The sequence below is a fragment of the Orussus abietinus genome, unplaced genomic scaffold, assembly GCF_000612105.2.
Source record: "Orussus abietinus isolate OABI.00-Male unplaced genomic scaffold, Oabi_2.0 scaffold253, whole genome shotgun sequence".
In the NCBI taxonomy this organism is placed as follows: domain Eukaryota; kingdom Metazoa; phylum Arthropoda; class Insecta; order Hymenoptera; family Orussidae; genus Orussus; species Orussus abietinus.
In genome coordinates, this window is record NW_019394429.1 from 37,265 (window position 1) to 65,050 (window position 27,786).

At 41.8% G+C, this 27,786-nt stretch overlaps 1 protein-coding gene across 1 annotated transcript in view; it reads left to right on the forward strand.

The window, feature by feature from the left end:
* Positions 1-11,078: 11,078 nt before the first annotated feature.
* The window catches only part of LOC105695869, a gene marked incomplete at its 5' end in the record, with an annotated part of 47,099 nt that continues 30,391 nt past the window's right edge, over positions 11,079-27,786 (forward strand). Inside the window, 11 exons of the mRNA XM_023432268.1 lie at positions 11,079-11,291; positions 16,429-16,686; positions 17,725-18,056; positions 18,338-18,923; positions 21,605-22,032; positions 23,212-23,341; positions 23,675-24,100; positions 25,180-25,353; positions 25,568-25,711; positions 26,081-26,186; positions 26,424-26,605. Of these exons, the coding sequence (XP_023288036.1) occupies positions 11,079-11,291; positions 16,429-16,686; positions 17,725-18,056; positions 18,338-18,923; positions 21,605-22,032; positions 23,212-23,341; positions 23,675-24,100; positions 25,180-25,353; positions 25,568-25,711; positions 26,081-26,186; positions 26,424-26,605 (2,979 nt within the window). The remainder of the gene's footprint in view (positions 11,292-16,428; positions 16,687-17,724; positions 18,057-18,337; positions 18,924-21,604; positions 22,033-23,211; positions 23,342-23,674; positions 24,101-25,179; positions 25,354-25,567; positions 25,712-26,080; positions 26,187-26,423; positions 26,606-27,786) is intronic.

Genomic DNA, 27,786 nt, shown 5'->3' on the forward strand with positions numbered 1-27,786 from the left:
TAGGTGCATACAGCGTGCATACAGTATTAAAATAAATACCCCGCTACATACATCCTGATGGGTTTTATAAGATGGTTCTAACCGGTTAAAACCCTGGGTAAAACCGAGTGGATTTTATGTAATGTATTTTATTTACGGGAAGAAAAAAAAAAAACCGCTGGTTTTAACCGGAATGGGTCAAGGTTTGCCAACCCTGGGGCTCGGGAGGTATAATTTGTCAAAGTCACGAGATGGAACGGTATACTTTCACGCCACCTCGGGTCCATCCCTGTCTCTGGTTCCCGTTTCTGTCGAAATATTGTTCTCCTTGTGGGGAACGGAGGAGAAAGGGAGTAGCTGGCAAAAGAAGCAGGTAGCAATGGCCGATTCGACCTGTACCGAATCTCGCTCCTCTCGCACCCGGAGGGTCGTGGGGCCTCTTTTTGCGGTGGGCCTCGATTCTCCGCCCACGCACGAGTCTCTCCTCCATTGTGCTCGTCTGGCAGCGGACCGTTAAGAGCCGGCCAAGAGCGGTCCTCGATCTCGAGAGAAGATTCATCGCCGAGGAATGCACGCGGACGAGAGAAGGCTTCTTCTTTGCTCGCGGATAGACGCGAAGATGCGAAACCAAGGCTCGAATGGGTTCTGGTTCCTGGGATAGGTGATCGGTAGATTATTCGGCACGGGTTGTATCATACATATCGAATGTCTAGTTCGACGATCGCGTCCCTACATAAGAGTAGAAATGTTATATTTGGCCGTATACAATGGCTGACATGAATGCCTCCCCTGCAGATACGGCATCGCCTGTGCAGGATGAGAGGGCATCGATGTCTCTCAGTGTACAATGGCGGACATGAATGCCTCCCCTGCAGATACGGCATCGCCTGTGCAGGATGGGAGGGCATTGATGTCTCCCAGTGTACCTCTTGTCAGGGTGAAAATACCCATCTTACAAGTACAGGCAAAATGAAACACGGCGTGTAAATACAGTTTAATAAAGTGTTTTCAAACCTTAAAGCCAGCTATGGTTCTGTATAGTTCATATTTTGCCACACATGTTGGTAGAATAGGCTGTTAAAGAAGTGACCCTCGACAACTATGTGGAATAAAGGTTGACCGACCAGGGCACTTTTGAAATTAATGCCCCCGGCGATAACCATAAGTTTGTTCGCGTTGTCTGCACTTTCTACATTCGAGGGTAACGAGGGTACTACACTTCTTTTGAAAGGTGCAGAAGGGTAGATACAGTTTCGTCGGCGTCCCGATCGCCAGAAAGCTCAAGAAAGTACAAGATGGCCGATTTAGTGGGACAGTATGCAATTTTGGAGCTATTCGAATCGGATGATGATGAAAATGAAGATGTAATACTTCCTCCATTTCATCTTCTAGCAAATGATGATGATAGAGATAATATATAATGCGGTAATACATAATAATTGTAAATAAATAAATTGCAAATCAACACATAATTTGTTATAAATAACGATCGCACAATTTTTCAAAGATTACGTGCAACATTAAAACGCTAAATCGTTCTATACACGAGGAAAGTGTATTAATCATTATTTCTATTTATATCGCGTTGAGATCTAGGGACAAACTTTGTATTTTCCTGTTTGTTGGTCTTTTCAATTTTGAAATTTGCCGCCGAATTCCCGGCCTACGCTTTTATGACATTTCGCCCTCGCTTGGGATCGCGGGTAGAAAGTGTAAAGTGTACACTCGGGGTAAATTTCCTCGCAAAACGAACAACGACGTCTGCGTCACTTCCGACAAAACGAACGCCAAAGTGTACACTTTTTGTAAAAGTGTAGGTGTAGGCAAAACGAACAAACCTCATACCTTCACGGGCAATCCTGCGTAACGCTTTGCGCAGAAGTTCCGCGGGCAAAACTGGACGTCAAAGTCTAAAACGTGCCAATGAGCGCTCTAGCCGTCTTTACATAGATTCTAAGGCCGGCTCCTCGTAGAATGGTCGTAGAACCGAGCTCGGCCCGTTTCGATCCAACGACCGTTTGGTCGGTTGCGTCACCGTGTCGAATTCGCCGTATTGTTTTACCGCGCTGACTATCCACCTTCCGACGTGACTAGTCGGGGAACGAGGCGTTATGCAATCGGCAGTAAATTTATACGGCACGCATGCGATTTACGCCCGCCGGGTAAAGACAAGGAGAGGGTGAACAGCTGCGGTCCGGGTAACTCGGGGGAAATGTAGCGCGGCTCGGGGTGTAACGTGCGAAGGGGTCGACCGGACTCTTCTCGTACGCGATTCCGCAAGCACGCGAGTACCCGCGAATACACGCGAGTACACGCGAGTACGCGTCAGTACTGGCGCAGGAGGAAGCGCGGGTCAAGGTCCGCCATTGCAGGACGTACGCTCTTCGAGATAACTGCTTCAGATTGGATGCGACTTGTCTAAAGCGAGTGCCTTGTATGAACGTCGAGTAATCACGTATACTGAAAAAAATCGATGGAAATTTACACGCATCTTTAGGCATTACGTTCCTGAAGTTTTACATAAGGAAATGGAAAATGGAAAAAGTACAAATCAGAAAATGTATAAATGCCCGTGACGATGTATGCGTACTGCATTATTGCATTTTTACTTGAATTAAATGTAACGTTTCTAGGAAGCGCGTCGAGTGGCTTGGCGTGGATTTTTCGGGCGATCGTATCGCGTTTTCCATCGATCCTGTGACGTTGAACGAACTCCACGGGTAATGCATTATTCGTTCATGCGCAATCGAAGATGGCTTCTTTCGGAGGTACACTGAATGAAATCTACATACATTTTTACACCCTACATACCTCAAGTTTTACACGAGGAAACATTAAATGGAAAAACTACAAATCAGAAAATGTATAAATGCCCGTGACACTGTATATTTACTGCACTATTGCATTTTTACTTGAATTAAATGTAACATCTCAAGGAATCGCGTCGAGTGGTTAGCCGTGCATTTTTCGGTTGATCGTTGTATCGCGTTTTCCCTCGGTCCTGTGACTCTTAATGAACTCCACGGGTAATGCATTATTCGTTCATGCGCAATCGAAGATGGCTTCTTTCGGGGGTACACTGAATGAAATCTACATACATTTTTACACCCTACATACCTCAAGTTTTACATAAGGAAACGTTAAATGGAAAAACTACAAATCAGAAAATTAACAAATACTCGTGACATTGTATATTTCCCGCTTTATTGCATTTTTACTTGAATTAAATGTAACGTTACGTTGTAATTTTTCTCGTGGCATGTAAGACTTTTACCATTGCCATACATGTAAATCTACGGGTTGCCTAGTAAATTTACATATTGATACGGATAGATATACGCTGTTGCGTAAAAATACATATTAGGATGTAAACTTAGCCAATAATATCGTCTAAATTCAATCACTTGATTCTCACGCAACTTCTTGTTTGAGAACAATAAAAAACGCGTCCAGCGTAGGCGGCGCGGCATGGCGCATAATTAGTTGTTGTCGGTGTTTCACCGTTGAAGTTTCAAGCAATGTATTTAGGCAGGCAGGCATGTCTTCAGAGTGTGGCAGGTTCTTACAACGATGGTTACGTTTCCATGTAGAATATGTTTTAATAAGTTTACGTCTGAGTTAACACATGAGGCCCATCAATATTATCCCCGATTGGAAGATTACCTCCCACATTTACACATATAATGTAGACCAATTATACATTTTACGTGTAAAATTACCCTTTGTATGTAATATTACCCTTTATGTTTACATATCAAACATCCGGCTACAATACATACTTTGGGTAAATTTAGACGCTGATTCTGATATTACTCAGACAATGTAATTGTACTGTAATTTAACCTGGCATCAAAATAACCAATGGCTGAATATGTAAATTTAGATGGGCATTTTTATCAGTGTAGAATCGGAATTTGTACATTTTCCATCAGTAGCGTTCGCATCGTTAGATCAGCGAAAATCCGAGATTCCCGAGTCCCGATTCTGGGGTCACTTTCTGTGAAGTCGACCATGAGAGCGAGAGTGTGTATTGTTTTTCTATTTTTTTTAATTGTTATTTTAGTGTTTCGTCGTCCTAGGGGTTTTCAATTGCTTAGGAAACGAGGCACTTTATAGAGGTGCGGTTCGTTTTGGTATTGCGAATGTACGGGGAAAGGAGAACGAGCCGAGTATAATGTTCATGGTGGAACGAATGGCCTAAAAGGTGAACAATGATGCCATTTGCTATATTGCACCTTAATTATTGTACATTGTGTGGGAGGAAGTATAGGTCAAGGTCCACTGGTAAGGTACACGCTCTTAGAGATAAATGCTTTCGATTCAACTCGAGGCGTCGAAAGGGAGTATCGGATGTACACTGGGAGACATCAATGCCTCCCATCCTGCACAGGCGATGCCGTATTTGCAGGGGAGGCATTCATGTCCGCCATTGTACGTGTAGAAATGCGCAGATGTGCATACGAATGCACTAATGTGCGGATGTGTATACTACATTCGAGTATTGTATAAGTAACTCGGTATGTATCTCTATTAACGGTTCGGAATTAATTGATAACTACGGGAGTATTTTTATACCTACATGCATGTACGCGTTCGAGATTTATTATGTACCTTCACGTGATAGTTATTTAAAAAATTGTGTATTAAATGAATCAATTACATTGTGTTCGGAGGGGAACACAAAATGAAGTGAAATTACGGTGACATATGTCGTACAGTATAATAATGCGGGATTTGTATGGACGTATGTTTTTCGAATCGAGGAAAATTCATTTCCATCATAATAGAACGTAAATTATAATTGACATTGAAAGAAAAATATGTGCATATGTGTTTAAATTACTTATACAAATGTCGTGTATTATTTTTGACATCATTTTTGTTTCACTACGTCCAATCGAGGTGTTTATAAATTTACTTGTTAGATGTAGGATCTAACGAGATGCCGCGAGTCGCATGATTATACTTAATTCTTCTATTAAACTTCTAATTGATTATACTTCTAAGGGTAGAACCATAAAACATATATCAGTATCCGCTACTATTACAATTCCGAGTGGATAAATACAACAATAATTGGAATCGGGGGTCGCATACAAGGATAACCACAGAAGTTAATTCGGACGATTCTTGAAGTGTAAAAATGTTTTTAGCCGCAATGAGAATTGTTCGCTTAGTCAAAATAACCGTGAGAAGCGAAAAGGATTTGATTAAGTGCCGTGTAAGGAATAATTGCAATCTTTAGATAACGTAAATTAACAATGGCCCGTACACATCGGAACCGTACCTGCAGCGATAATGCAGCCTATAATTTCCATTCCAGCACTTGTATGTACTGTTACTTCAATGAATGCCCGTGCAATTTCACGCGCAAGATATTAAATCACAGTTAGTTTCAATAGCTAACAGTTCGAGAAGTAATTGAAATGAGTATGGTGAATAAAGCACGGTGAATAAATTATTCGTTATTAATTATAAAATCCACGCATTGAAGGTAGGACTTCAAGTGCACTTTGGACATGAATTACAATACTCTTTTCAAACGACGTGGAAAACATTCCCCTTTATCCATTCTTACTTCCACTTTGATATAAATCGAAGTAATGTCTTATGAGAATACTCGAAATGCTACGAATATTCATTAATAACTACTGTCATCATAAAAAGGTACAAATTCTTTAAAATAAATCCGCAAGATTGTTAAATTAAGTGTAACGTTCAATTTCTATTTGATATTTAATTTTTTGTATTATTTAAAAAGTCATGATTAGATACCGGACATACTCGATATATCGATTAATGAAGTCAAGAATCTTTCTAGCCGAAAACGAGCGACTGAAAAGCAAACGAATCGAGCTGACTGTCGGCATTACTGACCTAGGTCAAGAGACGAATTTACACTCGCACGTCCGAAAGCCAATAACTCGAGTTGTCTTCGCTCCGAAGCTCGTCGAGTATATATCGTTGCGCCCATTGTTATTCAGCTCGCTTTTATGCCCCCTTTACGAGGGCAGAATCTTTTTACGTCGTCAAAAATGAAAAACATCAACGAAGATTCATGTTGCCCGTTCGTGCCGAGAACCGTTTATCAAACCCAGTTACTTGCCCCCATATGTGAACTTTCTTTAAGAATTGGACGATTTTTCTTCCTGTTTTAATTCTCTTGACATTGCTCCATTAAGTATACATAATAGCTCGCTGATATAAAAAATATAATAACTCACGATCTTAGAAGAAAAGGTGGCTTGTTAAAAGGGAAGAGAATTGTTTTGTTTATTATACCTTATTTGCAAAGGCGACAGAATATTACCCCTTTTACTTTAGTTTCGCCGTCGATTTCTCTGTTTCCTCGAAAAACGGACCATAAATCACGGTCGAAAAATATTTACGGACTGCCGACAAAACTTTTTAGATCTTATCGGCAACTCAAATTATCCCTCTGCTTCTAAATACTATTGTCAGCGGTATATACTATGTTCCGAAAACATGCAGTATTTATTTTACGAAGTTCGTGGAGGTGACCATTTTTATAACTTGTACCAGGAACTAGAAAAGCATTTATCTCGTATTCCTTGTCCATTTAAGGTGAAGTGAAACACGTCGAGGAACTTGATCGACGTCGGTAAAAAGATTTTTTCTAAATACCTACGCTGCCGACGTTCGTTTTTATATTGACAGCTATACCGAATTATATCGGATATTATACTAAATGGCATACTCCCCTGTCGCTTTCGTACAATAATTATAAACAAATCGAAGTAAAACTCCAGAAATCCTTTGGATTCGTGGTTTCTGAGGCCCTAATTGACTGCAGATTGACCCCCTGTGATTTCCGTGTCATCTAAATCTTCACTCCTAGACCTCGTATTCCCATCGTTTTGGCCTAGCAGCATATAAGACACTTTTTTCGCCTTTATTCCGTTCAAATGCGAGTTTATCGATTACCAGAGTGTTCTCAATTGTCGTACAATTGTCCTGACCCTGTCGTTTCTCATATTAAACCCTCCAATAATTGGATATCGATGGAAATATGAGAGCTCGACGCCATTTTGGTTCTGCTCTAGGCTAAGTTATGAAATTTTGTTCAAAAATTAACATTTTGAAAGTGTCAAGATAATTCCTAGGTGCTGACGAGTCATGTGTCAATGTTTCAGTCGGTTCAATTCAATATCCTTAAAAAAAAGTGTCTTATTCGAACCGACTGATTAGAGGGGGGTTTCACTTCACTTTAGTGATCCATTTCGCGAAAAGAAAATTATTCTTTAAATGCAAACTATTTTTCTAGGTGAAGATACTTTATTGTCTCGTTTTGGGCACAATATGGGAGCAGACGTTCGTGCACCTTGCGTCCATTTTTTGCATGACACTCGATACAGGCGCGTCTTTAGTTCCCCTCGTATTCCAAAAAAGGAAGAGAGCAGAATCCAAAAAGAAAGAAAAGAAAAAAAAAGTGACGGTGGCCATCGTCCCGGATTTCATGGGGGTCGACAGCTGCTCCTTGAAACCTGTCGAACTCGCTTAGACTTTCTTGCGGCGACTTTTCCTCAGGTGCACTTTTAAGACTCGCCTAGGCCGGCCCACGTGTCGCGTAATTTATTCCAGACTGCTTGTCTGCCAACCAGGTAAAAGGGAAGGTTGCTCATTCGTTCGACTCGTCTCGATCCCCTGCAACCACGGGTCATAAAAGAAGGAATTCCCCGGCCCGGCGTTCTTGAACCTGCTAATAAAACAGCAGTCATTTTATCGGGCGAACGATCTCGCACGCGAATGGTGTGAACGAGTTCTGGGGTTCATTCAAGATGTGCATCGGCTGGTATAATTTTAGACGGCTGATTCTCGACACTGCGGCCCGTAATACAATTCTCCGGTTACGTGAAGATGGGCGGGAAGGATTGTCGCGAGAGAACGCCTATTCGTTCCTTCGTGTGTATCGGAAGGAATGGCATCGGACGTGTCGTAGATAGGTAGTTGAAAAACGTAGATTCTCAAGTATACGAGAAAATTATTCGACAATTTTTTAAACGATCACAGAATTTTGGGAATGACACATTACGAGGGTCTTGGTCCTTCAAGCAAGCGGTACTGTACAACGGTGGACACGAATGCCTCCCCTGCAGATACGGCATCGCCTATGCAGGATGGGACGGCATTGATGTCTCCCAGTGCACTTCCAAACGGAATTGATTAAAAAAGGGACAATCGCCTTGTGAGGGATTTCTGTCTTCCACTATTATCACGTTGAATTAAGATTCTCTCGCACAGGAGGTTTTTATATATTAAATTCTTGATGTATTGACGATCCTGTGAACGATTCTGAATTTTTTTCCAAATTTTCCTGCGCTCAAAATACCATCGTTCCTCCCAAATCTTTCCAGCCGGCGTGTGCGGTTCATTGCTTCGTAGCTGCTCTTTTCCAGGGTTTATGCAAAAGGATTAGGTCATCGCGAGAAGAGCCTTTCAAGAACTGCAGAACAAATCTCTGGCCTTGAATTTCCGTTTCCCTGTCTCTCGTCACGTCCAGTTCGCTCTCCTTGAAACAGGATATCGGAGGTTTAACGATGTATGAACGCTCTCGTAGGACTATGATGTAGATACGTAACGAGTACCCATCTGGATACCTAGATGCATCTATCAGGCCCCGAGATTTCATTTAAAACCTCATTTCGTCTTCCGAGATTATGCCGACGATCCTGGCCATCATCGTTTCGAGGCAGCACCTAGGAAAGTCACTTCGAATTGAATTCCAGCTTTAAGGTGAAGTGAAATCCCCCTCACATCAGTCGGCTCGAATAAGACACTTTTCTCTAAGGGTATTGGATAACCCTGTCCGAAACTTTGACACATGACTCGTGTGCACCTAGGAATCATCCTGACACTTTCAAGTTTGGATTTTCGAACAAAATTTCTTAACTTAGCCTAGACCAGGGCTAAAATGGCGTCGAGCTCTCATATTTCCATCGATATTCAATTATTGGAGAGTCTAATATGAGAAACGAAAGGGTCAGGACAATTGTGCGACAATTAAGAACACTCTGGTAATGGATAAACTCGCATTTGAACGGAATAAAGGCGAAAAAAGTGTCTTATATGCTGCTAGGCCAAAACGATGGTAATATGAGGTGTAGGAGTGAAAATTTAGTTGACACGGAAATCACAGGGGGTCAATCTGCAGTCAATTAGGGCCTCAGAAACCACGAATCCAAAGGATTTCTGGAGTTTTACTTCGATTTGTTTATAATTATTGTACGAAAGCGACAGGGGAGTATGCCATTTAGTATAATATCCGATATAATTCGGTATAGCTGTGAATATAAAAACAAACGTGAGCAACGGAGATATTTAGGAAAATCTTTTTTACCGACGTCGATCAAGTTCCTCGACGTGTTTTGCTTCATCTTAGTGCAAAAAGATTAGCTCATCGCGATTACCTTCAAGATCGCGAAACAATTTACGCGTTCCCACCGTTCGTATTGCGTTTTCCCATCGTTCGCTTAGAACCTCATTATGTTCTCGTCCGATTACCCCAGCGAATAGCACTCAACGCCACTTCGGAGCAGCAATTTGACGAGCAGCTTCGAAGCTTCTTCGGAGTAGCTTTTTTCCCATGCTTATGCAAAAACGTTGGGTCATCGTGAGCAGAGCCATTCCAGATCGCAAAACAAATCTGCGACCTTCGATTCCAGTTTTCCCATCGCTCGTCCCATCCACTTCGCTCTCCTTAAGGTGAAGTGAAACCTCCTTCAAATCAGTCGATTCGATTACAACACTTTTTTTTTAAGGGTATTAGACCAAACAGTCCGAAACTTTGACACATCACTCCTGATCATTTAAGAATTGTCCCGACACATTCTAAATTTGGATTTTTGGAAAAAAATTGTTAACTCAGCCCAGACCAGAACTAAAAAGGCATCGAGCTCTTATATGTCGATCAATATACAATTATCGGAGTCTCTGATATGAAAAACGAAAAGGTCGGGACAGTTTTACGACAATTTAGAGCACTCTGGTAATCGATAAACTTGCATTTGAACGAGATAAAGGCAAAAAAAGTGTCTTATGCGCCTCCATGCTGAAATGATGGGAATACGAGTGAAAATTTAATTGACCTGGAAATCACAGATGGCGCAGGGGGTCCCTCTGCAGTCAATTAGGGCCCCAGAAATCATGAAACCAGAGGATTTCTGAAGTTTTACTTCGATTTCTTTATAATTACGTAATTAACAAAGTTGCAGGATGGCGCTCTTGGACTTTGTTTCCAGAACGCGTAGGTACTAAGACCTACGGACATCGATGGGAGGATGCACATTAACTTGCACAGTTAGGGCAAGTTATGTCATCAAGATCCTTGAATGTCGTTTTCGGGCATTCTTCCTAAAGTCATTTCTTGCCCATAGCACGTTGTCGGATGCCGGCAACCCTATTTTCTTGATAAAGGCTGCTGTCCCAGATCCTGGTCCTCTTTGAAGTGTCAGGCTTTGTTTTTTAAAGGTATTTCGCTCGACTTTTGTCGCGACGCTGTATTTCCTGCAACTAGTCACAGTTTCATGTCCTTTATGAAAAAAAAAAAAAAAAATCATCATTTGTAAAACGACAAACCTTTTCAACAAAACTCATCCAACGGGATGTAGAGAAAAGTACAAGGTACTGCATAGCTCCTGGACAGAGCAGGACTTCACAAAGCTTTGGAACAAACAGCTTGAACGCTGCAACGAAATTTGATAAAATTCCCTCGGAAATATTTCTTATCAATCTCGATTTACCATGGACCTGTCCACAGCCCCGACAATACCCCCAATGGACACTTCTTCGTCCTACTAATTGGCAGAGGGAGCCGCAAGCATTGCACTTTTACTATATGTTTTACTATATATAAGCATGGGCCTTGCTCTCTATATGGGTCTTATTACCCAAAGTTACTTTACACAGCCATCTGGATACCTATCTTGGGAAAATTTTGTACCGAGATTCCATTCCGAGTCTCGTTACGTCTTCTAGGGATTACAGCAACCACCCGGCAGCGGCGTTTGCACTGCATACCGGTTTGCCGAATCTTTTTCCAAGCTCGGCTAACCGATTTGCTCTCTTCCTTTTTGCTTCAGGTACTGCAAAGGGACATCGAAGCGCACGGCCGCATCGTCAGCTCCGTGGTTAAATTGAGCGAAAGAATATCCGGCCAACAAAAGGAGGAGGAACCTCCGTCTCAGGCAGTTCGAGTGGCCAGGTCCCTCGAAAGGCGCTGGCATCTCCTATTCCTGCGCGGCTTGGAATGGCAGTGTCACATCGAGACCCTCGCGTCACGCAAGTCCTCCAAGGTGAGCCGTCGGTTGATAAGAACCCTCCTGGCTGATCCCTTTTTTACAGGAACAAAAAGGTCTGCCGACGAGGCCCGCGACGCTGATTCGATTTGCCCGGACCTTTTGTTTCATATTGAAGTATGGAGTACGGAGCATGCCTCCGCACTTTGTATGTTGGCAAGCGTGGAGACAGAGAATGGTATACTAAACTATTTCATCCTGCATCGTCTTTTCGTTTTAAGTACGGACAACTATTTAAGATGATATGAAAGTATCATTATATGTATGTATGTATGTATGTAGAATCACACTTTCATATCATCATCATCATATAAAACATCAAAGTACTTATAAAACGTTTCTCCAAACTTAGTTCACCGAATTATTTGAAACTTTAGGACGTGATTACGATTATTAAAATTTCATGAGCATAGCGTTCTTCCTTAGGGCATTTATAATCACGTACTGAAGTTTCAAATGATTCGTTGCACCCAGTTTGGCAAAAAGCTTTATAAATATTAGACGTTTTGATATATAGAATGACCCTTTCATATCACCTTAACATGCGTTGCATGTAAATTGTCTAGAGGTACCGCTTACCAAGTGTTCATTATCCGTCCATTGTAAATTAGATACGCTTTGCTCTCGTTGCTGCTCCTTTACGCTGGGTAACAATGGGAAGAATTCGGAATTTGAGGCGTGACGTATATTTTTTATTATTTATAACGCAACGATATCCGCAGTGCCGTATTCGGTACCCCGATAGTGCCACTCCTAGTTTTCATTAATGTAAAGTGGAAATCGACAGTTTTATCAGCTCGTGGGCACATGGCACGTTCAAAAGCATTAGGCGAGCAACGTGTGATTCGCCAGAAGTTACAATGGCGGACATGAGTGCCTCCCCTGCAGATACGGCATCGCCTGTGCAGGATGGGAGGGCATTGATGTCTCCCAGTGTACAATGGCGGACATAAATGCCTCCCCTGCAGATACGGCATCGCCTGTGCAGGATGGGAGGGCATTGATGTCTCCCAGTGTACGTTCAGTACTACAAGAAGTATTCCGTTATAATCGTTAAAAAGTCCCTAGATTTTGTACAGTCAACTAAAACGAAAAAGCGGTATTAATTAACGGTATCAACTAACGGTGTAGAAAAGTCTCTTTAAATTATAAATGATTGCTATCGAATCCATGACTCTGTTCCGTGTAACTTAACCCGTATCACTTCAAGATGTATTAGATGAGTATAAGAAGTTGGCAGTATTACTGCCGGTTGGAGTGATAAGAGTTAATGTTCGGCAACGGAGTCTATCGGTCTTCGAACTTGGAAAGAAGTGCGTATACGTGTTTCCTAAAAACGTACTCTTTTGAAGTCGATATGTAATCGTTGGTTACGATAACGAGACTCTCCGTGCTATCGCCTATCCTGTGTTGCTGGAAAAACTGGTTACGGTGACGACTGCAGTCAAACGATATCATCTGTTCGCTTTGGGTACCCGACAAACGTAGATCTAAAATGTTGATAAGGTAGGGACGAAATGGATAAAACAGCAGTGCCTACGGTATTTTATAGAACTAGTTACACACGCACGAAACTAATTTTCAAGGCAATCTTTCCTAGGTACAATACATGAGAACGATTAGACCCAACCGTTTCCTTGCATAAAAGCAAAGCAATTTTTTTTTTTGGTTTTAACAAAATTGAATTTTTCGTAAATACTCCAGCCAGTCTGATAAATTAAACACACGAAATAACATTTTATTTTCGCGACTAGTCATGAAATTATGAATAAATGAGCATGTATACGAAGGTTTCGATCACTCGTTTAAAGATGATATAGGCGCTGAGAAATTTAATTGACGTCGATAAATTAAAATTCATCTATACCCCTTTTGGTAGTAACATTGTTTTGAATATTCAAGTGGGAACATATGTTGGAGCGTCACGTTACCGACATTTATATTTATGTCGATTTCTTTTACAGTCTACGTTAAGAATGATACGAAATGAAGCGTTTCATATGTCATTTCGGTAAATTAATGATAAAGAGATCGACGTAAAACTGTCAAAATCCCGTGAATTCATTATTCTAACAACTGTTTAGGACTAACGTCGCCATCTGTGACGTTCAGCTGCAACTAAATTTATGCTTCAGAAACACGTGTTAACCCCGAGACAAGCTAGCATTCTCTTGCAATCGTTGGTGAAACTATTTTCCATATTTTCCCATCTGACTCGGTAATATTCCATTTCTACGGTATTCTAAATTGTCCGAGTTAGGTCTTGAAACTCTTCATTTTCGATTGTGAGCCTCCAAGAAACGTAAAACATCGGAAACGTTCACGGGCCACGCCGTGTTAATTCTACTCCATGATAAATAAATTAATTGTTCAAGCTAGATCTTGAAACTCTTCATTTTCGATTGTGAGCCTCCAAGAAACGTAAAACATCGGAAACGTTCACGGGCCACGCCGTGTTAGTTCTAGTCCATGATAAATAAATACATTGTTTATAAAAAATGAAACTCCGTGAGTTTCAGGACCTACTTTAAGGCCTCCATGTTCGCGAGGTAAAATTTGTGTTAGTTCTAGTCCATGATAAATAAATTAATTGTTCGAGCTAGGTCTTGAAACTCTTCATTTTCGATTGTGAGCCTCGAAAAAACGTAAAACATCGGAAACGTTCACGGGCCACGCCGTATTAGTTCTAGTCCATGATAAATAAATAAATTTTTTTATAAAAAATGAAACTCCGTGAGTTTCAGGACCTACTTTAAGGCCTCCATGTTCGCGAGGTAAAATTTGTGTTAGTTCTAGTCCGTGATAAATAAATTAATTGTTCGAGCTAGGTCTTGAAACTCTTCATTTTTGATTGTGAGCCTCGAAAAAACGTAAAACATCGGAAACGTTCACGGGCCACGCCGTATTAGTTCTAGTCCATGATAAATAAATAAATTTTTTTATAAAAAATGAAACTCCGTGAGTTTCAGGACCTACTTTAGGGTCTCCATGTTCGCGTGGTAAAATTTGGAGAATACTTTCACCAACGATTTGACTTCTCAGATATATATAGGCTGTCTCTTTCGTATCACCTTGAAGAAGTCCAGTTACTCATTGTCAGAAATGGATATTGTTCCGCCATTGACAGCGAGCGTGTTCATGTAACGTGTCCACTTGAGGAAACGTACGAATTACTTCCAGGTAAACCAGGAAACAATAGATGGGTCTTAGTCATGTGTCAATTTGAGAAGTAAGTAACGGCGTTCTCGTTGCGCATTGTCGCTTCTAATAACGCGAAATGAGCTGTTACTGGAACAATTAGTATGGATGTTGTAAGTGTACCATTTTGCAATCTCGGTGCGTTATTTCTTGCCGCAGAAGGTTATAATGGGTCTGCGGTCGCCGGTCATAACAGGCACGTCTGTACATTTTTCTGTGGCTGTTATTTCATTATCTATCCCTTTAATCTTCCGTGCACCGAAACCAGTAACTGGAACCGTAATCTAATGATAATTTAAACCGGAACCGGGGACGTAGACTTGTTTTGAAAAACGTTCCTCCCCTACACACGCCTCTAGGGTTGCGGGTATCATTACACGTGCAATGATTTCCGCGAGCTACTGTCGGGAAATGAAACTTCTTATAAATTCTCTTTTCCCGTTGGATACGTTATTGCCGCAATAAATTCGTCAGATTCGTAGACCGAATCCTTATTCAAATATACCCTAGGCGCACAGAAGGTATTACCGGAACTCGTATTTCTACCATATCTCTTCATACGGTATGATTTTTATCATACTTTACACTTTATCGTCCGAACAATCATGGTGGCTGGTGTATGGCATTTACAATATCAGATCACGGAAACCAAGTAAGCCGACGAAACAATTATTTTTATTATGTAAATGCAGTAACATTTTCTGTCAAATAATAACAATAATGTAATACTTATAAATGCAATTTGTAAAAGTCAGTTTTCTATTACATTAAGGTGATATGAGAGGATCATTCGATATATCAAAACGTCAAAATATTTATTAAACTTTTCTCCAAACCGGGTGCACCAAATAATTTAAAACTTCAACACGTGATTATGGCGGCCCAAAGGAAGAACGTGATGCTCGTGAAATTATATTTGTTAGAAAACATTTTTTATTATTTAGCCTACCCTAGAACCAAAATCGCATTTTTTTGCCCCTTTTTTTTTTGTAAAAAATGAAATTTCACGAGCATCGCGTCCTTCCCTAGGGCTTCCATAATCATGTGGCAAAGTTTCAAATCATTTGATGCACCCACTTTGGAGAAAACTTTTTTATAAATATTTTCACGTTTGATGTATATAGTATGACCCTTTCATATCACCTTAAAAACGATATCCGTATGCCTCAAGGAAAAGTATTGAATAGATCCAACTGCTCGTTTCTGTGGTTCCGGATTAAGTGTCCTTTCTGTCCACTGTTCGAAGAGACAGCCTTAGTTTAGCCTTATCGGTTGTTTAGGCAACAATCACGTCTTCTCGCCCGTGATCTCTGAAATAGGGCCGACCATGGACCTCCGATAATTTTGCCTTTGTCCCTTTGTGAATATTTTCTTCAATTCTGTAGGAGGTAAAATTAGTGAGACGAATCTACTATTAACAAGTCTACATTTCCCGTAGATTCACAGATAATTAATTGGCTTATTGTTTAAAATTATATGCGTAAGCCTCAAGGAAACATATTGAAATGGGTTCAACTGTTCGTTTCTATGGTTCTCGATCAAGTGCTGTTCCTGTCCACTGTTCGTAGAGAGAGAGTCTTGGTTTAGCATCATCTTAGTATCAGTTGCTTAGGCAATGATCACGTCTTCTAAACAATGATCACGTATTCTCGCCCATGATCCCTGGAATAGGGCTGTCCGTGGACCTCCGATAATTTTGCCTTTGTACCTTTCTGAATATTTTCTTCAATTTGCAAAATCCGAATTCGTGCACGACAAGTGTTGGTAATTGTACGTGCAATGACCTACTACGTGTACACCCGCTGCGAAGCAAATTTGTCTCTAGATATCGATTCCTTCTTATCGGGGCGATTCGCCAAGGTGAAAGCGCCGGTAATATATATTGAATCGAATAATCTCGGGTAGATAACACGGGCCCCCCTTACTTATGTTCCAGAGCCTAGGGTCTAGTCGGTACAGCAGCGACAGCGAGGAAGAGCCAGTCACGAAACAGCCTCGACTCAGTCGCAGGAAATCACGGGAGCATGGCAGAAGTTCCTCCGACCAATCTGGTCATTCTATGCGGACAACTCGCCCGAAACGGCCCAGAGCTTCCAGACGACAGGATTACGATTCAGCCAGCTCGAGAGATGATCACTTCGACAGCGACGTGTCGAACGACAACAGGTTCAGCGACGATGGATTGTATTTCGAGGTAGCCTCTCGTTTCGATCCCAGTGATCCCTAACTCGCCACAGTCCAACGAATGACATTATATTATTATCGGCATATGAGTTAGTCAATTAATCAAATAATAATTAAGGTGAAGTGAAACCCCCTTCAAATCAATCGATTATAATACAACACTTTTTTTTAAAGGTATTAGACCAAACTGTCCGAAACTTTGACACATCACTCCTGATCATCTAAGAATTGTCCTGACACATTCAAAATTTCGATTTTTTTTTAATTTTTTAACTCAGCCCAGACAAAAATCAAAATGGCCTCGAGTTCTCATATTTCGATCAATATACAATTATCGAAGGCTCTGATATGAGAAACGAAAGGGTCAGGACAATTTTACGACAATTTAGAACCCTCTGGTAATCGATAAACTCGCATTTGGACGGGATAAAGGCAAAAAAAGTGTTTTATGCGCGTCTATGCTAAAACGATGGAAATACGAAGTCTCGGAGTGAAAATTTAATTCACCTGGAAATCACAGATGGCGCAGGGGGTCCCTCTGCAGTCAATTAGGGCCCCAGAAATCATGAAACCAGAGGATTTCTGAAGTTTTACTTCGATTTCTTTATAATTATTGTACGAAAACGACAGGTGGAGTATGCCATTTAGTGCAATACCCAATATAATTCCACACAGCTGTCAATATAAAAACGAACGTCGGCAACGTAGGCATTTAGAAAAATCTTTATCGACGTCGATCAAGTTCCTCGACATCTTTCACTTCACCTTAAACGTGTAAAATAAGAGGGGAATGTTTAATAACATCGAAGAGGCAGCTTTCTGCTCTTAATCGGGGGACAGTTGATAATAGCGATTATCTATCAATGCCCATCGAAAAGTTCCCACAGCAGATAGAGAAGGAACGAAGCATCTGCATGCAAACACATTTATTCAGTTTGTTTGCTAAGTAAGCTGTTTAGACCTATTCGTATAATCTGTTTATCATTGAAGTAGAGTGAATCACGAGGATCGTGAACGTTTTATAAGAATGTATTCTTTTTTCCTGCAGGATGAGCTGTCTCAGTTTTCTGTGATGGATACGAGCGCTCCCGAGGATTCGAGGAAAACTGAAAAAGTCAGCGGTGGTTGCTCAACCGAAGGGCGGGGTCAGGAGGAAACGGGCGACGTGGTGGACGGTGCAACGAACGACGAGAAACGCCGCGAAATGCCGCCACTGCCGGTTATCGTGCCCATCGCGACCTCGACTTTGCTGGACTGCGTCCACGACGAGATCAACTCAGGACGACCCATCGAAATTAGCATCTCCAATGGGTTTTCCGCCAAGGGCGATCAGAACCCGAAACGCCGTCGCATCGATAAGGACGCCGCATCCTTCAACATGTAGGGTCATTGTCTTAAAATTCTAGAATACCGCAATGAGACGAGAAAAGTATGCGTGCCTTCAAGGCAATTCTTGAAATAAAATTAGGTACTATCTGTACATTTATATATTTTTTCATGCAAATCGAAGGAGGCAGGAACCTCTAGGACCGTAAGTCAGCTTAGATTCTAAGTAACGTATAGTGACCTCCACGTATAATCGGTCCTTTTATCTCTTTGGAGGCCAAATCTTCGTAGCTTTGTCTAGTTCTTCCCGATAAACAAATTCTATTGACTTGCAGGTCCGACAGGAAGTCAAAGAACTGTGCGACCTTCTACTTCAAGCACTTGGACACCGATTCCGAGGCGGACTGTTGTCTGGTGACCGAGGAATTTCGCAACGGTGCCGACGACTCGTCCGAAGAGGAGTGGTCCTACAGGACGGCGCGATCCACGGACAAGATGGCAGCTCGTGAAGAGGTCAAAACCGCCGAAGATGTGGCGAACGATGGCGACTCGAAGGCAGAAAGGTCCGCGCGAATTAGATTCGCGTCGATCCAAGCTGGTGAGGGCGAGGACGGGTCGAAGGGCGAGGTTCTTCCGAAGGAGTCGACGAGGCGCGTCTACGAGGAAGAGAACGAGCAGGAGCGTTGCGAGGTCGAGAGCGAGGACGAGTCGAAGAACGACAAGATGAGCATACAGAAGCTCATCCGAGAGGTTGAGAAGCTCGTTAGGGAAGAGGGTACTGCAGGAATGTCAAGAACTTTCCCACCTCTGGTCTTCGAAGAGAAAGGACTGGCCAGTAATAACCGCGCTAAGTACATCCGTATAAAGGAATGGCTCAAGCTCAATGCGACAAGGCCCCATGAGGGGAGGTCCGTGACCGAGGTAATTACGTCGAGAATATGCGCCGTAGACAATTGTCGCCGTGGACAATGTTACGCTGGAGCGAGCGAAATCCCGAAGGAGAGCGATGGGCTCGTCGATATCGAACCGATTGGTATCGACGTTGGAGTTACTTTTCGTCTTCGGCTTATTTTATTGTCCCGAAGAAACTGGCGCAGGAGAACGTTCACATTAAGTACAGGGACTCTGGGCGGTGTTCTCGGTATTGGGCGACCATTGCGCGACGGACTTTCTCGAGAGAGATATACGGTACTCGCGGCTGGACAGCATGTACGTTCCACATTTCCTAAATGAACACCGGGTAGGGATAATCGTAATACCCTACTTCCGGGATTTTCGGCGGACGGGCTTTAAGATTTATGTTTTTTGGCCACCGGTTTGCCGACCACTTAGCGGACCGCGCGGGCACTTCGGTCTCGCGTGCCCTGATTTTCTTCGAGCTCGGGTGTGCTCCTTCACCGTTTTACGCCTTCTGAGTCGTAAGGTTTTGCTCCTCGTCTTGCCCGTGGCGAAAACTAGGAAACGGACCACCTGGGCATCTTTCTTTCACTAACTTTGCGCAAAAACGCGAACGGCAAGAACTCTGGGACGAAAGACCATGGATTTGTGCAGTCGAGAACGCGGCCATTGGACTTTAAGGTTGACCACCGAAAATCGTGGAAGTAGGGCATTATATTTTTCCTTCTTCGGTGCTGATGTATATTGCCGCGAAATCCGTGCTCTTGTTCCTTGAGAAAGTAAGACTGTACTATTTCAGCCGATTTTTACGATCAAATCTTGTTAATATTTTGATGATGCATAGAATCTTCCGATCTGTACGTCAGTTAGGATTAAATAATTCCAACAATTTCGATTAAGATAGAATGACGTAAGCTTGGTATGGCACGGCTTAGCAGGAGGAAGTCCGTGACCAAAGTAATTACACGGGGTATATACGCTCGTAGTCGTATGAACGATATTATGTTACCCGACTAAGGGAAGTGGCTAAGAAGGGTCCCAAACTCGTCTTTGTCAAGTAGCGAAGCAAAGCGTTGCGTCTCGGGTTAAACGCTCGGCACGCGCTCTTCGTATTTTCTTTTCGTTTATAATTTAATTTTAAGAGTACAGCCTTGTAAGGGAATGGGTTGGTCTCGACAGGAGAGAGGTCCTTGACCGAGTCAATTACGCAAGAAGTACGCGCTCGTCGGTGCAGACAATATTGTAAGCTACTCAGCGAAACGAAAGCCCTCCGGCTGAAAAGCCGGGCTCCGAACTTGTCAACGTTGCTAAGTAATTAGCCGAAGCCGATGTTACGGTTCTCGTTAAGCGGCCGACACGCGATCTTTGATTCCCTATCGACGCGAATGCGGACATTGCGGTTCGATACCGGGAAGTGCCTTCGCTCGGATGTTTTGTGACACCGTTCCGCGAAGAACCGGCTTTCGAAGTCGCATTTACACGTCGATTTTTATTGACTCTCGGCGTTTCGATTCGACGTGTACGTTTTTATTTCCTTTGCCGCGGTGAGATTGCCTCTAGAGGTACTTTTTTTCCCGGTGCAGCAGGGGCAAAAGTGATGCGGTTGGTCAATCCAGGAGCACGCTTGCAGATTGGGTAACGAATTGGATTATGGGACCTCGGATTGACCGATCGTTTTTCTTATCAATATAATATTAGGGGGGCCGGAAATTAATCAAAATTCGACACATGCTAACTATGAATGAGCTCATTGAAGATATTTTGATTACTTTTCGGTCCCCCTAATATATTGGGTAGATATAAAAGATTGGCTCGAGGTATTCTAAACCTCTTAAATGCTGTTTAGATGCTGGGAAAGTTGAGCAAGGGGTTTGGGTTTGATTTGACGTCGACAATTGTCAGGGAGTTTTTCAGTTTGAAGGAAAGGAGGTTGTAGAATTGCAAATACTCGTTTATGCAGAGAAGCGACGTAAACTTGTCGGAACTCCTTTCAACAGTCATCGCGGTTCCATCGCATGAAGATAAATGAAGGTTAGCCGTGATAAGTGAAAGGTTTAGCTTATGCATCGCTGGTGACGTATCTTTCAGATGGAACATTAGCGGACATAGCATATGATTAAGTCAGAGAAAATAGGAAATAATCGAGTGAATGTTCCTTTCATTATGAAGCTGTCATGCTGAAAGACTGTTGGCACACGTCGGCGTCACGAGCTCACGATTTCGAGATATTAAAATCCATCGAGACGTTGATTCACATCCTTCGCGATATAATAGCAATTCTTTCGTCACTTTAGAAGCGGATATATTTCTAACAAAACCGGGATTACAAAGAAAAAATAATTACTCTGCTGTTTTTACTTAATCTGCAAAAGTTTTATCAAGCAGCAGTATTTTATTAATCTAATTAATAGCTATATTAATAGCTATATAATTAATAAACTAATTAATAGCAGTTTTATTAATCAGCAGTATAACCTGATATTTTTTTGTAAATCATTGACTTTCGTCAAAGAATCTTCCCACTTTGAAACTCAGGAACGTACATCTTGGCAATGTCCACGTATATCTCTATAACTCGTTCTCCTTTGTCGTTTCTTGCGCTCCAGGAATATTGTACACGCGGAAGACGGGGCTAGAGAGGATCGTGTTTTTTTTCAGGTTCGTTGAATGAACGCATCGTTTAAAAATAATTTATTTGCCGGCAGAACTGGCGTCAGACCATGGACAGCTGCGATGCGAGCGGAGAGTACACTACGGGTGAATCGGACGTGGACAAGCAATCGGTGTCTTCGGAGGATCTGCACAGCAGTGTGGTGACGTATCGTCGATTGGATGGCACCTTAGGATGCACCTCGCAGTCGATTTCCCAGGAAGTGATCGACGATGCCGACAAGACGCCCATCGAAGACGGGCATCAGCCGCTTCTAGAGACCAGTACTCCGAAAGTAATGATGCGCTCGAACCGAAAGTGGAATGGTCCCAGACCATGGAGCGTATCGTGTATTTCCCAGCTAGCTAACCATTCCAATTTGGCTGAGACCAACGATCCGATTTCGCAGTTTTCCATCTCCGAGAGCGCACTTCATCAGCTGGTTGCGACACTTCCCACCAAGTCCGTGTCCCTTGATGCAACGTAAGTGATACTTGGCGGTTGGGCTTGGACTAGGTTTAAGGAAATTCTGTTAATAAGATATATGCTATTTATAACACCAGAAGATACTTTCCAAACCTATAATGATTTCTTGAGTTGTATTTTTAAACTCATCTTCTTGGTTGCCAACTTATTGAGATTCGATGTTTGGGGAAAGTGTAGGGTGAAACAGGTGCCAGGTTCATGTTAAGATTATATATCGCATTGATTTCAGGATGTGATATCTTCGGATTATCGTCCTGATCTTTGGCCAGGTTTAAAAATAAGTCCACGGAAAATAGAACTTTTGAAGACCCCCGGATTTGTGACTTAAAGGCGAGAACGTTGGGCGATGTTTCAGTTTGCTGATAGTGCTTGGAAGGGATAGTAACTGTAAATTCAGTAGTCAAGCCTTTTATTATCGGTTCATCAAAGGGGATGCATCGGGGCTAGCGAGGAAACATACCCACGTTTTCACTCAGATTTGATTAGTTTTGAAATTTTTTTACAGAGTACCAAAAAATAAGTGACACGTGTTTCTTTATAGCTGCGAAGGTTCATATTTAGGAAGTGAAACCACCCTACGTTTATGGATAAGTACTCGAGAAATAGAATTTCCAATGAAACCGGCCTACTAAATTTCAATGGAAACTCCATTTCAATTGTAGTTGATTTTCCATTCAAATTTAATGGGCTGGTATTGCTGAAAATTCTATACCTCGAGTACTTATTCTAAAACGTCGAAGAGTGGTTTCCGCCCCTAAACATGAAATTAGGCAGCTATAAAAAGACACGTGTCCCTTATTTCTTGGTACTCTGTAATATATTTAAAAACGAATCAAATTGGAAGTGGAAACTTGGGTGTTTCCTTGTAAGTATATATTGCCTGTTCTAATTCTGAACGAAAACGTGGCATATACCTCACGATCAGGTAACGTCAAAAAAATGAAGGTTCGTCCTCATACTTCACTTTTAGAGTTAAAAGGTGTCTTAAACCACCAATAGTGACGTACGAGGACGGATAAAAACTTTAATGATCATTTTCGTTCCGAAATCATTGTTTCTTACAACTAAGACTTGACAATTCTTGAAATTGTTCGTAATGCGTTGGTTTTTCTTGGAAGTATTTTCATTTGAACTCAATTTGTCCTCGTTTTCACGGCCTTATTAATCTCTTTCCAGAGGGTCTTGCTTGCCGTTTGACAACTCCTCGTCAACGTTGCTCGAGGAGGCTGCAGTCGGTCGTGACGGCAGTATACTCAAGAGTAGTTCCGTCCGCAGGAAGAAGAGTAAATCGCGCAAGAAGAACCTGGTTGGTACCCCCCTCGGCGCCTTTCTCCACCGAGATGTGAAAGTACTGTTTTACCGACCGATTTCGAGAATTGCAGTTCCCTTCCGTACTTAGTAGCCGGTCTTTCTCTCTCAAGAACTGTAGTGGGTTAAAATTGATATCCCCTGCAACGTCAACGACCACGAATCTCCGTCGCACGACTCCAAAAATCCAAGGGGACCAAAAATCTAGATTGCAATTTATCAGAATCTCTCGGTGAGGTAGCGCTTTCACATCGCCTTGAGATGCTCGTTCTCCACATCACGCCTCGTTAACCCGTCCCGCGATTAATGCCGTGCTTCATCTCGACTGCAGAATCGCAAGAGCGAGTCCAGCTCGGAAGGTGCAAACGCGAATCCCCATTCCGCCGGAAGTGACGGGTGCTCGAACCACCAACGCTCCTCGCGCAAAAACAATACGAGCCGAGCTGCCCACGCGAATCCGATGGAGTGCCACAGTCATTTAACCACTCTTGTCAAGTCTGGCTCATTCTCGGGCTGCACGGCCCGCCAGCAACTCTTCATGGAAAAAAGCACCGTAGGTGGGAGCGCGCCGTTCTCTCGTTCCTCTCGCTGCAAATGGGACGCCTCTACCTCCGAGGAAGAGCGTGTCGATTCCGCGGATTATCCTGCCTACCAAAACAATCCTTTGTTGGAGGGACAATCGAACGCGGACAGCGACGTGGAGAAGAACAGCCTTGGGAACAATTCGTTCTCGGAACAAGCGTGGGATAATTACCAGGTAACGGATGGTTTAATCGCATGTTCCGTATGTATTCTAAGTTGCGTGCCGAGCAGAACGTTAGACTTGTCACGCTCCTGGGTAAAAGGATGAAAAAATGAGTACTATCCGGAGTGTCGAGGAAAGCAAATGCTGTCTCTCGTGAGTTGGCGATCTTGACTCCTTATGCTGTGAACGTGTTTTTTGAGAGTTAAGATTATACGGAAGGCGCTGAGAAATTTAATCCAGGCTGATATATTATAATTCATCTGTACCCTTTTTCGTGGTAACGTTACTTTGAATATTAATTACAGTCTACATTGAGAATTGTACGAATTGAAGCGTTCCAGATGTCATTTCGGTAATCTAATGACGAAGAGATCGATGTAAAACTGTCGAAATCCCATGAATTCATTATTCTAACGACTGTTTAGTACCAACGTCGCCATCTGTGACGTTTGGCTGCAACTAAATTTATGCTCTAAAAACACGCGTAACATTCCATTTCTATGGTATTCTAAATTGTTCGAGCTAGGTCCTGAAACTCTTCATTTTCGATTCTAAGCCTCCAAGAAGCGTGAAACATCGAAAATTTGCTTGGGCCACGCCATGTTGGTCCTGGTCCATGATAAATAAATTCATTTTGGATGAAAAATAAAATTTCATGAGTTTCAGGACCGACTCTTAGGGCCTCCATATTCACGTAATAAAATTTGAAACGAACCGGTACACCCAGTTCGAAGAACACTATCCTCAACAATTTGACTTATCAGATATATATAGGCTGACTCTTTCGTATCATCTTAAACGTGAGGGGTAGATGCGTCCTTGATAAATTAAGGATTCGTAATAAGGTATTAGCGGTAACTTATTCTAGTAACTTTATCATTTCATTGGCACTTATCCTTTTCCCTCATTTTCTTCATTAAGATGCTTCGACTTGAGGATCTACTTTAGGATTTCTGTACTTTCTGTTATAAAAGTGTGCAGAACACTTTATTTGAAGAGACTCGTAGAAGGGTTTTTTTAGTTTTAGAGATTTTTTAGCTTTTAAAGGACGAAGATAATTGTGAAGCGAAGAAAAGGCCTTATGTTTTCAGGAGAAGTACATGAGTGAGCCGTATAGCGAAGTACCTGATCTCGAAGCAGCTAGTAAGTTGCTGGATTTCGGAGACGACTACAGAAACTTTCTGGACAGTCAGTCGGATTGCGCGTCCAGCATGAGCGCTGTTCATGGTAATTCACCGCCGATGCCTAGACGTCGTATTCATCATGTAAGTATATAACATCCCTTATCTCAAAGTGCATTATTTGAATTTTAGCGAAAAATAATCTTTTAAATAAAATAAGTGCCAACGTTTGGCGCGTACAATTTTACTTTGTGAGCTTCATGGATAAACTTAATGGCTTTTTTTTGTAATTATTTAAGATTTATTGCGAGACTTATCCGGAGATAAACATGCTTATGAATGGTAATTATTTCTTTAGATTTTAACTGAATCGACCGAAGACAGTGACAGTGACAGCGACGCCGATTACATTTGTAATTTGCTAGAGAAGTCTCATTCCCAGCTCTTGATGTCAGAAAATATCATCCTAAGGGCAAATGGAGCACCGCCTTCGGGTAATTGGGTAAGCACTCATCTCATGTATGACTTGCGAGCAAACACGTGTTGCGATCAGCAAATCTCTGAAATAGAAAGGCGCGATTTCAAACATTATCCCGACCAATCTACTGGCCTTCTTTGACCTAGATACACTCTGTAACTCTTATTCGTATCTTGCTTTCATGATTGCTTTTACTCTGTCCTCGATCATACTCTCTATTTTTTAGCATATAGTCGCCCATGCACGTCATTAAGTACCTCCTTCATAAAAGTATTCCTTTGAAATGTGATGATTTTTTAAACTCTCTCCAGAATTAATATATAAGGTATTCATTTTAATTGATCGGCGATTTACATAATTTTTAAATGGACTTCGGAAACCATTTCTGTTTAGATCGAGGTGGAGTCTGCGTGCAAAGAGAATATCAGGTGTTTGAATGCAGTTTTGGCAGCTACAGATCACGCTTTCCCACTTGGAAAAAATGTGAAGCAAATTCATGGTAAGTAATATCTTTTTTGGGAAATAAATACTTGTCTAATTGAAGTGTCGAACTTTGGCGTTAAGTATTCGGTGCCGTTCGCGCATACTTTTAAATGTATTTGCCGCGAAACTCTACCGAGTTTCCTGATTAGTTTGGTTTTAGTCATTACCGCGTATAATTCGTTTCTACGTATAGAAAATTAGGAATAATTTCTAATTCTCTGTGGACTAAGTGGAATCATTTATTTTGTTGTAGAGCTCATTAAAAAATGGGAAACGTTATCTACTCGAACGGAGGAAGTGCGGCTGGCAAACGATCTTCATCGAGACATGGCTAAAATGTGCCTCGAGTTACGAGCAGTACATGACAGACTTGTTTCTTACGAAATCGTTCTGGAACAACAGCACCTTCTAGATGAGCGCATTCATCAGGTTACGGTAAGTAAAAAAACTAATGTCTAGATCTCACTTTCTGCAATTTCTACTTATTTCCGTCGTCGGTAAAACTACAGCCGGCATTGCATAACAATATTTTAATTAAGAATAGGCAATATTAAAATATTTTTATTATTACCATCTCCACTTTTGAGTGCGATACTTTTATGACGTGGAGGGTAAATTTAACGAAGAGAACTGCTTCTCGTCCGGCGAGTCACGTTATTCTAGAAAATATGACTAGTTCCGTTGAACCTAAATAGATTTCACTTCTACTGAGAGATTTCATTTGGTCAGACATAAGCCGTCAGTGAAGGTGATGGAAGTCTTTTAACCACCAAATGAAGGTTCCTTTTCCGTAAACCTCGCGAGCTGGAATATCTTTAGAAAGGTGAAATCTGCATCATCTTATGATGATCGAAATATTCCTGACTCGTAGGACTATAATTTGACAGCTCCTTGCGGTGGTTATTTTTCTTCCCGTCAATGATAATAGTAAGAGAGCTAAAAGGACTTTCTCTCCAATGCGAATAGAGAATGTACTCCGTTAGGTGTACCTGCGTCATAATATCTATTAATATGCAAAGTTCGGCACTATTCAGTCATCCCGAAACGTGAGTAGGTAAACGAATAATGAATGTTATCTCAATTTGCTTAAACGATATAGAGAATAGTATTTAATTCTTGTTGTAAACAGATTAATGTCAACGTTGATAAGCAATCTATCCTTGAACTCTATAGCTTAAATATTTTGCCCTGTACTGATTTATATTCAGAATATCCCACGGGAAAACGACAGAAATTCCTCGAAAAATGTTTATTTGCAAGAAAGTGGCGCCAAGTGTGAATGCCATATTCGCGATCGAAGCTAGGGGAGACGTGAGTAGATAAACAAATAATGAATGTTATTTCAATTTGCTTAAACGATATAGAGAATAGTATTTAATTCTTGTTGCAAACAGATTAATGTCAACGTTGATAAGCAATCTATCCTCGAACTCTATAGCTTAAATATTTTGCCCTGTACTGATCTATATTCAGAATATCCCACGGGAAAACGACAGAAATTCCTCGAAAAATGTTTATTTGCAAGAAAGTGGCGCCAAGTGTGAATGCCATTTTCGCGATCGAAGCTAGGGGAGACTTCGTAGATGAAAGTGAAGCAGAAAGGGAGGGTGGAGAGG